The sequence below is a fragment of the Tasmannia lanceolata genome, unplaced genomic scaffold, assembly GCF_043159265.1.
Source record: "Tasmannia lanceolata isolate RefF3 unplaced genomic scaffold, GAP_Taslan_0.1 ptg000020l, whole genome shotgun sequence".
NCBI lineage: Eukaryota > Viridiplantae > Streptophyta > Magnoliopsida > Canellales > Winteraceae > Tasmannia > Tasmannia lanceolata.
Genome location: NW_027518697.1, coordinates 27679781 through 27692238, shown reverse-complemented (window position 1 = coordinate 27692238; position 12458 = coordinate 27679781). Strand labels below are relative to the sequence as shown.

Genomic DNA, 12458 nt, shown 5'->3' with positions numbered 1-12458 from the left:
GCACACCATGATACCTAACGATCTGAGCCACATATGTTTCAGCAAGCTTTTCCAACTTCCAATCTTTCTTAATCGGAATGAAATGAGCCGATTTAGAAAGACGGTCCACAATCACCCAAATACCATCACAATTGCTCTTCGATTTGGGTAAACCCATGATAAAATCCATGGACAAGCTATCCCATTTCCACATGGGAATCTCCAAAGGGTCCAATGTACCTCCAGGTTTCTGATGCTCTGCCTTTACTTTCTGACAAGTTAGGCATTTAGAAACATACTCAGCAATGTCCCTTTTCATTCCACTCCACCAAAGATTCCTCTTCAAGTCTTGGTACATCTTTGTGTTACCTGGATGAATGGTGTAACGAGACTTATGTGCCTCATCCAAAATGTCCTTTCTGATTTCTTCCTTAGCTGGCACACAAATTCTGTCTTTAAAGAACAAACATCCATCCTCTCCTACTGAAAACTTTGGTTTAGAATCAACTTCAGCCTTTAATTTCAAAATTCCTTCATCATCTATCTGAGCTGCTTTAACAGTTTCTATGATATTCGACCGAACTCGAATATTAGCAATAAAGGATTTATCGCCAATTTCGCAAGTTCCCAAATCTAAATCTCTGAACCGCTCAAGCAATTCCCATTCTTCCATCATCAAACAGGCCATCATAGGGTGTTCTTGTCGGCTAAGAGCGTCAGCCACTACATTAGCCTTGCCTGGATGATAACTCAAGGTGAAGTCATAATCCTTCAAAAATTCAACCCATCTTCTCTGTCTCATATTCAGCTCTTTCTGATCAAAAAGATACTTGAGGCTCTTATGATCTGTAAAAACCTCAAACTTGACACCATACAAGTAGTGTCGCCATATCCTCAAAGCGAAAACCACTGCTGCTAATTCCAGATCATGAGTTGGGTAATTCACTTCGTGCTTCTTCAACTGCCTCGAACCATAGGCAATGACCTTGCCTGATTGCATGAGCACGCAACCCAAACCTCGAAATGATGCATCACTATACACCACAAAATCTCCTTCTGCGGTAGGAAGTATCAAAACTGGAGCTGATGTCAATATTTTCTTCAATTCTTGAAAACTGCTTTCACATTCTTCATTCCAAACATATTTAACATTCTTCCTGGTCAATTTAGTCAAAGGTCCAGCTAAAATTGAAAAGCCTTCAACAAACTTCCTGTAATACCCGGCCAGACCCAAGAAACTTCTGATCTCAGTAACATTGGTAGGCTGCTTCCAAGAAGTAACTGCTTGAATCTTAGTAGGATCCACTTCAATTCCTTCTTTTGATATCACATGACCCAAAAATGTAACACGCTCGAGCCAAAACTCACATTTAGAGAATTTTGCATACAACTGATTCTTTCTCAAAGTCTCCAATGCAAGTCCCAAATGCTTAGCATGCTCCTCTTCAGATTTCGAGTAAATAAGGATGTCATCTATGAATACCACCACGAACTGATCCAAAAATGGCTTGAATACTCTATTCATCAAGTCCATAAATATGGCTGGTGCATTTGTCAATCCAAACGGCATTACGACAAATTCATAGTGACCGTATCGAGTACGAAAAGCTGACTTTGAAATGTCCTCGTCTCTGATACGCAACTGGTGATATCCAGATCTCAAATCAATCTTCGAGAAATGAGTAGCTCCTTGCAACTGGTCAAAGAGATCGTCTATTCGAGGAAGAGGATAACGATTCTTGATAGTCACCTTATTCAACTGCCTGTAGTCAATGCACAAGCGAAGACTACCATCCTTCTTCTTCACAAATAGCACAGGAGCTCCCCATGGGGATGAACTGGGTCTAATAAATCCCTTCTCCAACAATTCTGATAACTGCTCCTTCAATTCTTTCAATTCAGCCGGGGCCATTCTGTAAGGTGTTTTAGAAATAGGCTCGGTCCCTGGCACAAGATCGATAGTAAAGTCGATCTCTCTGTGGGGAGGTAATTCAAAGTCTTCTGGAAAGACATCCAGAAACTCCCTCACCACAGGGATGTCTGAAACAGACAACTCAATACCTACTTCTTCCTTCTCCATGAAAGCCAGAAAGCATTCACATCCTTTATTGATCAACTTCTGAGCTTTCACAGCTGCAATTACTTTAATCTTCTTCATAGGGCGCTTCACTCCCTCAAAAATGATTTCTTCTTCTCCAGGAATTGCAAATTTCACGATTTTATGAAAGCAATCCACATTAGCATGATAAGCTGCTAGCCAATCCATACCAAGGATAACTCTAAAATCGTTCATCTCCAATAGCACTAAATCAGCCAAAAGCTCTCTACCACCTATCTTTATAATACATCCCTTACACACTAAATTTGTGATTACATCATCTCCTAAAGGAGTAATAATTCTCAAAGGGAAATTTAGAGTAATAGGGGTCAAATTCAGTTCCTTCGCAAAAATTGGCGATATGAATGACAAGGTAGAGCCAGAATCTACAAGAATATGCACAGATGTATTATTAACAAAAAGCTGACCTTCAATGACTGCGTCGGAGGCATCAGCGTCTTGTTGATTAAGCGCATAGACTCGGTTGACAGGTGCTTGAGATGCACTCTTCTCCAGATTCTGCTGGCGATTCTGATACCCTTTCCACTGATTCTGCTGCTGCTGCTGCGCTGGGGGTTTCTGCTGCTGCTGATTATTATTAATTCGGTTCCCCTGATTCATTGCTGGCTGAAAATTCTGCTGCTGCCTTTGAGGTCTCGTGTCCCTAAATGTAGGCTTAGGACACTCCAAAATCTTGTGACTCGGGTCTCCACAGTTGTGGCAGACATTCATCGTCTTCCAACACCTTCCAGCATGAAATTTTCCGCAAATAGCACAAGGAACCCTTGCAGGAACTCCATCTTCCATTCTCTGTCTCTTAGGCGGCGGCACTTGATTCCTGCTCCCTGATGGCGGCATTCTGGCGGCCATAATCACTTTCTCACTATGCTCAGCCATCTCGGCTTTCGCGCAAGCTTCTACCAAAGTCTGAGGTTCATGAAGAACAACTTTCGCCATAAGAGATGGGCGAAGGTTGTCAACAAACTTCGAAACTTTATCCTCCTCTGTAGAGGCATAGCCAGGTGCATACCTCGACAACTGCCTAAACTTGGCTCCATACTGAGCCACAGTCAAAGATCCCTGCTTCAGAGACGCAAACTGAGATGCCAATTCCCTCTTAACATGGTTAGGAAAGAATTGGTTGTTGAATCGTACTTTGAATTCGGTCCACGTCTCATTCTTAGCATAAGGATAATTTTGCAGTAAGGATCTCCACCACACTCCTGCTTGGTCCTTTAGTAAAAAGGTAGCCAAACGGATTTTCTGAATATCGCTGCACTCCATTACTTCAAATATGCTTTCCACTTCCAAAATCCAGTGGTCTGCAACCAAAGGGTCTCCCACTCCTGTAAACTCCGATGGCCTGTAGTCCCTGAACTGCCTGTGCAGCTTAGTCGGATCTGCTGCAGGCGCATGGCGAGCTGCTAGAGTGGTTGCAATGCTCTGCAAAGCGGCCTGATTAGCTGCTTGGTTAGCAGCCTGTGCCTGAGCTTGACCTCTAAGGAGATCAGCAATCATGAGTAAAGGATCTTCTCCTTCACCAACATGGGCACCACCACGACCTCTCCTAGCATTACCTCGCAACTCTCTTTGATCCATCTGTCAAAAGAACACACAATTGTTAGTTCATAAAAATTCTAATTTACTTAATTTAATTATGATCATGTAAATTGTGGTTAGGTTGTACTTTAGCTAATTAGGTTCAACTACTCAACCTTAGACATATACCCAGACTCGCACTAGGTTCCTCACTGACTAACCTAGATTAGCTCTGATACCACCTCTGTAACGACCCGGATTCTCAGGCTAAATTTTGAGGCAATTCTGAGCCTAGCTCTTTATAAAACAGAGCAAACGAGCCCCGAAAATCCGGATTGCTACGCCTCTCAAAAAAAATAAAAGAGGCACAAAACACATTCATTCTTTCATACAGCGGAAGTCTTAGTTAAAAACAAATCATTTATTTAATGAAATAGAGACAAAAATAAGGGAAGAGAATTTTATTCCAATACTTTCAATAATAACTCCACAAATTTGCCAAATTAAATATCCATGCCCCAAAGGACTTTGGAAAGAAAACTAAAAGAAATAAATAACTGCCTAAACTATGCCATCTCTCCCCATCCCATTGCCTAGGTCATCTCATCAGCAAATGCTCCTTCGTTTTGATCGATTTGCTGGTTTTCTGGATTTTCGCCATTAAAATCTGTTGAAAAGTTTTAAAGGTCAGGATGCAAGAATAACGGTTATGCAGAGTAATAAAACTTAACTTAGGCAATCGAAGATGTAAAGATATAATCATCTCATATTAGAGGCATATCAAAGAAATTTAGCATATCAAGAAAGACATGGTATTTGGTGCAACAATAAGCAATAATATAGAGGTTTTTCTAATAACACCTTTGGATTTGCAAAATAGGACTCTTTGTTCAATATGATTGTTCATTAGAGACTATTGCTCTAGTCATTAGAATCTAAGGTTCTAAAATCGTTTAGAGACTATGCTCTTCCCTTTCCTTCCCCATTAATTTCTATACACAATGATACCCATGTAGAATTATAACCTTCGAACTGTTTTTGTACGAGGATACCTTTCGCACTGTTTTTGTACGAGGAGTTCACGTAGTTCTTTTGACCTTCTCGCCCCTTTTTGGGTACGAGGGAAATGGTATCAAGGGTATATGAAACTATGGCCTTTAAATCATCTCCATCATAGGGTTGTGGGTTTTCAATGAAAGCCATGAATTGGATTCAAGAATCAAGAAACAAAAACATAAGAGGTTTTATCTAAATTTTCAAGAACTCTAGTTATAGTGTAGATTACAAAACATAATCCGAAATCTTGCCTTTGCCTTTGAATGGATTGGTTTGATTGATGTGATTGATTACTTGAATTGAGAGAATTGAATGAAGCTTGATGGATCTTGGAGTTGAAAGCCCTTCCTTCTTCTCCCTTTCCTTGAATTCTCCTTTTCTTACTCTCCTTAGGTTTTAGGGTTTTGATTTATGAAGAACATTGGGTTATGATAATGTATATATATGGTCATGAATCTTTTTAGGGTTTGTTTGGGTGTTAACTCACCCAAAAAGGATGGAAATCGGCACTTCATAGAGAGTTTGGAAACTCTCGGATTCTCAATCCGCGACATTCTCGGAGTTCCGAGGCATTTTCTCGGAGTTCCGAGAATTCTCGGAGTTCCGAGAAATGCTCTCGGAGTTCCGAGAACCGGATTCCAAAACTACTGTCCGATTTCTCGGAATTCCGAGGTTATTTTCTCGGAGTTCCGAGATCTCTCCAGTAGTTCTCGGAGTTCCGAGAATTATTCTCGGAATTCCGAGTTTTAGTTTTTTTTTTTTTTTTTTTTTTTTTTTTAGGGTTGTTACAACAACCCAAAGGATTACGATTTGCTGATCCGAACGGTATAAAAGTGGTGTTAGAGCATCTAGGTGTAACCTTACAACGGTGATCGTGAGGATATCTTATGCTAGTGCTTACCAACGAGAAATTTGCGCCAGTTCAAGTTTCTCAATGGCCAATCGACGTCGCTGAGCTCCGATTGAAAGAGAGGCTCCCAATCGAGAGAGGGATCTTCGTGATATCGATATTGAGGAATTGAGGTGTCAAGTCCAAACCCTCACCGAGAGGTTAGCTCTTCAAGAGCCTCAAGATGAGGTGGAGGAAAGAAATGGATCGGAGTCGGATGTCAACCCTTTCACTCGGCCACACCAACACCAAGGAGAGAGTGATGTTTCTTCTTCAAGACGTGGTCCTTTACGTCAACGTTTCACCGGCGTTAAGGTGGAGGTTTCCGAGTTTGAAGGAAAGATACAGTCGAATATCTTTATAGAATGCCCTACTTCCGTTGTATTGAATGTTCTAGATGAACAACCACTTTTTGATGACTACAATGATGATGAGAGTGATGAGATCATTTGGAACGATCGTGGCGAGGCATTAGTTACTCGGCATGCTATGAATACGGCCAAAGTGGAAGAAAATCCTCACGGGTTGTCGCATAATATTTTTCATAAAGGATATATGTCAAATGAAGAGATGTGCAATCTTATCATTTACAGTGGGTGTTATAAGAATGTGGTGGCACAAGAGATAGTCAACAATGTCAATCTTGAGACCAAGATGAGGCCTATGAATTTCGAACTTGCATGGTTCAAGAAAGTGAAAGAGAGTAAATTTTTTCTTTACGAGAACAAATTTGATCAAGAGACCAAGGGTAATGGCATATCTTATGCTCTACTTGATGTTAAAGCTAATGAGGAGCACATGGAACTTCAACGGAAATTTAATGAATTCATCACCAAAGGGATTGGATTGGTCAACATATTAGGTGAACCGATGGATATTGAAGAGATGGGTGAATGGAAAAAAATTACATCAATTTTTTCATCCAATTACATTGATCCATTTTTATTCGATCCGACATCGAAGCGTATAGCGTTTATTCATGAATTCAAGCATATTCAAAATGGAGACATATTCTATTTTTGCCATCTTGAACAAGGGAAGTTTGACGAACTTCAAGATCACGCGGATGGTCCATTTCGAGATCAATCACCTGAAGATTATGGCGTTTCAGCTACTTTCAATATTTTTTTATCTTATTACATACCATGAAAGTGACCCGTTCAACTCGGGGACAACTTGACGTTCAGCCGAGGGAGAACAATGCAGGTGCATTCCTGCTACTAGCTTCTGACTGATTTTCAACCACACTTTTGGGATATTAAATGGAAGAATCATGGAAAATGGTAAACTAAAAAGTTGTAGGTCTTTTTGAGATGTTTCCACAAGTACTCATTGTTGAAAATTGGAGTAGTGGTTAGAAAGTTATGCCAATTTTAGTAGACTGTGTTTTGTTAGCCTTGACTAGTCAATGTTTTGAGTTTCTAAGCTATTTATGAGGGTCGTAAGTCCCTAAAATTATTAATGGGATAGCTTGAACGTCATATTCTCATGTATTTCTCTATTTAAAGAATTGCAAACATCTGTAATGAAAGTTTTAGTTGAAGAAGAAAAGCTTTTTTAAATATTTTGGAAGAATTTCACTTCTTGTTTCTCTCCACAACCCAAAGGATTGTGTTTCGCCGATCCGAACGGTATCACATCTGGCCCCAACTCTTACAGTTTACCAAGACAGTTGATCCCCTTTATCAAACTATGTTGCTGAAGGTGCATGGCCCTGCATCATACATAAATTTATTGTGTACCTGATAGAAATGGGATTGTCCAAAGGAGCTGAGTGTGATTTCAGCTGATGTATACTATTATAGATTAGTTCTTGATCAGTTGATCTTGCTGGTAGTTATGATTAAAAGTTAAGCTCAGCAGGTGAAGCAGTGTGCAGAACTGACAACTTCCTACAAAATAGATATAATGCAGAATTTCTATAAGTGGGGATGTACTTGATGTCCCTTACTGGAGAAGCATGCTATGTGATTGGAGTTGATCGTTGTTCCTAAGTAGAAACAAGAAATTGTTGGAATTTACAGTCCACTAGTAAAGTAGCATGGAGCTATAATGTTGAGGCACACTAATTGACAGGTCATATCGGAATGTACCATGTGAACAAGATATGCGATCTGATCAATGAAGAGGGAGATGTGAATTCAAAATAGCATGCTGACAATGGAGGAAGTACTTCTCTCCCTTTAAATATGCCGAGGAAGGTACGAGCTTGAGGACAAGGCCATTTCTAAAGGGGGAGTATGATGTAGACAAGGACAAGGAAATGCACCATTTGGCCAATATTCAAGACAAAGAAGCCACGGTGTGGCTGGGTTATGGATCAACGGTCAAGATTAGGCAAGCTATGATGTAGTTTGGCAGTGTAACAAGTGTGTGTAATTGTGAATGTACAAGTGGCAAGTGCAAGTATGTGAGTGTGGGCCCTTAGTAAAGTGGCATGACAACCTATGCTCAGCTGTCATCCACTTGAGAGGGTTGGATGTTTTCTATAAGTAGGGTTGGGTTTGTCTTGGGGGGGGGGGGGTGTTTAGGCCCTATATCAAGGCTAAAGTTGTAAAGAAGACAGAGAAGGACAAATCGAGAAGAAAAGTAACAGTAGCAAGTAATTGGAAGGTAGTCGGAGCTAAAAAATGATATTCACCTGAAGTGACGTGCGGACACCTCATGGTTGTAGAATTTCTCGCTAATGTGCAAGATCCAACTCCTTGGCATGATAATTCAAGCGATGTGATGTAATTTATTCACCTATCTTGAGATTCTCTATGACTTTTGAGATAATTTTTTTTTCTACATATTCCTTTTCTTAGATCTTTTAAATTTTAGTCTGTATGCTTGAATTCCATTCGTGGTTTTCATGTTTCTCATTCGTAGTTTGTTGAAAAATAAAATCCTAGATCCGAATTGAAAAACAGTCAATAGATCTTGTGAAAACAATCCACTTTCATAATAATCCTGTGCACACTTTCATAGAAATTTCAGATCTGATCATACCTTTCCAGATCTGAGATTTTGAATGATTTTGTTGATTACCATACATGGCTGTTGGTGAATGATCTTGTCACCTATCTAATGAAGCCCTGCCATGGAAGGGCCATGGCTGAAAATGATGATAGATTGAACTGTGTGTAACCTAATGGGGTATGCAAAACAACCCCAATCGTCATACGACACGTGGCACCAGGGCAAACCCCTAAAAGCCCTCATCTCCTAAAGGGTATTCTTGTCATTGCGCCAAACCAAGATGGAATCATCTGTTCACCTCACCCAACCATGGGTTGACACTTGTCTAAGGGCAAAGAAACAGAGGCGCAATTTGACTCAATAACTGGACGACACCTGTCCCAAAAGGACAAGCAAACTTACACTCAAAGTCCCGCTATAAATAGCCCTCATAAAGACAAGGTAAGGGACTCGAATCCCAAAAAATCACTATTCATCACTTTGGCAGTTCAATTTCACTAACTTGAGTGTCGAAGTGCCCGTCCGGAGCAAGGACTCTGGGTTGGCCTTCTGACCTCGTGTGCCGTCGTGCAGGTTATTGCCTCTTTATCAATTCAGCTATCAGGATTCGCCAGATCAGCTCTTACGTCACTGCCTTATCTGTTACCAATTCAGGGCGTAACAAATTGGCGCCATCCGTGGGACCCGAACAAAAAGCCGTTCTAAGTCTCAAGAAAAATGGCAGGACGGAAGAGTACCCGAGCACCTCCTGTTCGGACAGTCCGACCTACACCACGTCAAAATGCTAGGGAAGAACGACTCGCCTCGAGGATCGTCATTCCTCCAGCCAGAGCGGAGCCAGGCCCTGCTCAGTCGACTCCGGCTTCGGCTCCTACGCCCGAGCAGGTTCAAACTCTTTTTCAACAAAAGACTATGTTGGTCGACCATTACAAGAGCTTAGTCCAGCAGGTCCCTCAAGACCTTCCCCCTGAGGTCTCTGCACCCCCGGAGGTAAGGATGGATCTGCCAGTGGGCGAGCCCGCACCGCCCCGTCGCTATCAGACTCCTCATTCTCACTCGAGACATGACCATCACTCTCGGGCAGGACTTGTGCAGACTGAACCTCATAAGCGATATCGGTCCAGATCTGTGCAGCAACACTGGCCCCGAGCCGCTCATGCAGAGCGGAAGAGATCCAGCCGTCACAGAAGAAGTCCAGAGAGCCGCTCGGATTCAGCGGCAAGCCCCACTGTGGAAACGAAGGCCAAACCATGCTGCCGGACAGAAAAAAGAGCTGATCCCGTACTGCGAAGGTTTGAAGAGATTGACCATCGGATCGAAGAACTGGCCAAAAACCACAATCGGTCCTCCATAAAGTCGTTCTCCAACAGACATCCTTTTACAGATAACGTGCTAAACATGCCAGCTCCAAAAGGATTCAAAATGCCTCCGGTCCAACAGTACGATGGGACCACGGATCCCGTAGATCATCCGTAGACATTCAAAACCATGATGCTATTGCACGGAGCTTCACACGGATTCCTCTGTAGGGCATTTCCAACCAGCTTGACCGGAGCTGCAAGAGATTGGTACTCGAGGCTCAAACCGAACTCTGTAGATAGTTTCAAAGAATTAGCGGACGACCTGGTTAGGCACTTCATGAGCAGCCGAAGGCCGCGCAAGACCGCGGCGTCGCTAATGGCTCTTAGATAAGAAGATGGTGAAAGCCTAAAAAATGTTTGTCAGCCGATTCAACAGAGAAGCCCTGCAAGTCCCGAACTTGGATCCCTCTGTCGCTCCAAATGCACTCCTCGCGGGTGCTAAATCAATCGAATTCTGCCGAGCTATAGCTCGTCGGAACCCACACTCATTGGCAGATCTCATGGTGGGGGCGGAAGAGTACATCTCTATAAAAGAAACATTGGCAGCCCTGGACTCAGGGAGGAGAAAAATGCCGGAAGAGGAAAAGAACCCTACGAGATGTAGGGACGAAGGCTCCTAAGGAGAGAAAGAAGCCCGGAACGAAGGGAGCGAAATTTCACGCCCCTCAATACATCCAGGAACCGTATACTGGCCACGATCAGAGGAGAAAACTTTCTCAAATGGCCGGACAAAATGCTAACTAAGGGGAACAAGCGGGACAAATCTAAGTACTGCTGGTTCCACAAGGACCATGGGCATGACACTAACGAGTGCAAGCATCTTAAGGAAGAAATCAAGCTATTGATCCAAAGGGGATATCTTAGGAAATACGTTGAGCATGGCGGTGACAGAAGAGAGCGCCAAGAAAGAAGTCCTCAAGGCAGAAGAAGCCCCCAGCGGCCACGGTCACCCCCAGCCCATCGAAACTCTACCGCTCCTCGCAGCCCGCGGTCAGAGCTGCAACGATCGCAGCCTGCTGGAGTCATAAACACCATCATCGGTGGCCAGGCAGCAGGAGGAACCTCATCGGCCGCCCGTAAAGCCTATGCTCGGCAGATCAACACGGTCCAGACCAGCCAAAAAAAATTGAAAGTAGAAAACGAGATCTCATTCTCGGACGCAGATCTGGACAACCTGATACTCCCCCATGATTATGCCCTGGTCATAACCATGCTGGTTGCCAATTGGGAACTGAAGAAAATCTTGGTGGATAACGGCAGTTCAGCCGACCTCTTATATTACCACGCCTTCAAGCAAATGATGGTCGGAGACGACCGCCTGCAGCCGGCGAACTCAGATTTGTTCGGATTCTCTGGGGAGATAGTCAAGGTAGAGGGACAGATCGAACTCCCCGTCCTGGTCAGAAAATATCCCCACCAGGCCTTTGCAATGGTTAATTTCTTGGTAGTGAGGGCCACGTCGGCCTACAACGCTATATTAGGAAGACCGGGACAGAACCTACTCTGCGCAATCGCCTCAGCCTATCACCAGAAAATGAAATTCATAACACCCTGCGGTGTCGGCAAAGTGAAAGGCGACCAGCCACAGTCGACGGAGTGTTACGCGACGGCACTAAAAGGAAAAAATACATCAGAGGCCTTACCGATTGAACTGCAGGACTTGAGAGATGAAACCCGGACTATTATGTACCAACCCGCAGAAGACATGATTCCAATCGTGTTGTACGAAGATGACCAGGAAAAACTGGTCAGCATAGGTGATTGTGATTTAAAAAGTAACCGCAAGTGTACGGATCGCGTGTAGTCACAGGTCGAACTCAGGGAAGAGAAATCTTGTTTGTGAATCCTATTCTTGTATCACTTAGAATATAAACTATAATATATGTTGCCTAGCATTTACTCAGGATTTCCGTGGACGTACCTCGGAGCCAACAATATCTATGAATTTTTATTCTAAGCAATCTAAGAATCGGACACAAATAAGATTGCGATTTGGAAATCTTAATTTAGGCAAAGTGTACCAAAATTCTAACTATCTTTATTAACTACTTTTCTAATTTAATTAGAAAACCAAATTCTAAGGGCTTAAGTAAATTGAAAAATTGCAAAAGTAATTTGGAATAGTGTAAAAACCTTAATTCAATATAAAAGAATACTTAGGGTTAGAATCCACCATGGGTTTGGATTAGATAGATTAATTAAAACAACTCTTGAATTGGGTTGAAAATTCGATTAACTAGTCAATAAGGAATAAGATCAAAGGGATGTCATTCCTTATAAGTAATTAATCAAATCTACTCTCCAATTTACATTAATTATATAGAACTTTATAGTTGTTAATCAACAATCATTCATACGAAAGGGGAAAGCCAATGGCATGAATGATTGAGATTTTCCAAACACAAAATCCTACACAATTTTTTAATTGAGTAGATTGATATAATTATAAATATTTCTCCTTCCCCATGGCTTCAACTAAACCCTAAGTAATTAGGATTTAGTTATTCATGAATAAGGGAAGAAAAACAAAAATAAAAAAAGATAGATGGAACTTGAAAGGAAATAAAACAAAAGC

General features: G+C 42.1%; 2 protein-coding genes across 2 annotated transcripts; one reads left to right on the top strand and one right to left on the bottom strand.

The window, feature by feature from the left end:
- Positions 1-1904: 1904 nt before the first annotated feature.
- On the bottom strand, positions 1905-3676 carry LOC143853937 (uncharacterized). Its single transcript, XM_077363632.1, has 2 exons — positions 2009-3676; positions 1905-1955 (listed from the first exon to the last, which is right to left on the bottom strand). Exons 1-2 carry the CDS (start codon positions 3674-3676, stop codon positions 1905-1907), a joined length of 1719 nt encoding a protein of 572 aa, XP_077219747.1.
- Positions 3677-10616: 6940 nt separating this feature from the next.
- On the top strand, positions 10617-11687 carry LOC143853936 (uncharacterized). The gene has a single exon (XM_077363631.1). The coding sequence runs from the start codon at positions 10617-10619 to the stop codon at positions 11685-11687; it is 1071 nt and encodes a 356-aa protein (XP_077219746.1).
- The last annotated feature ends 771 nt before the right edge of the window (positions 11688-12458 follow it).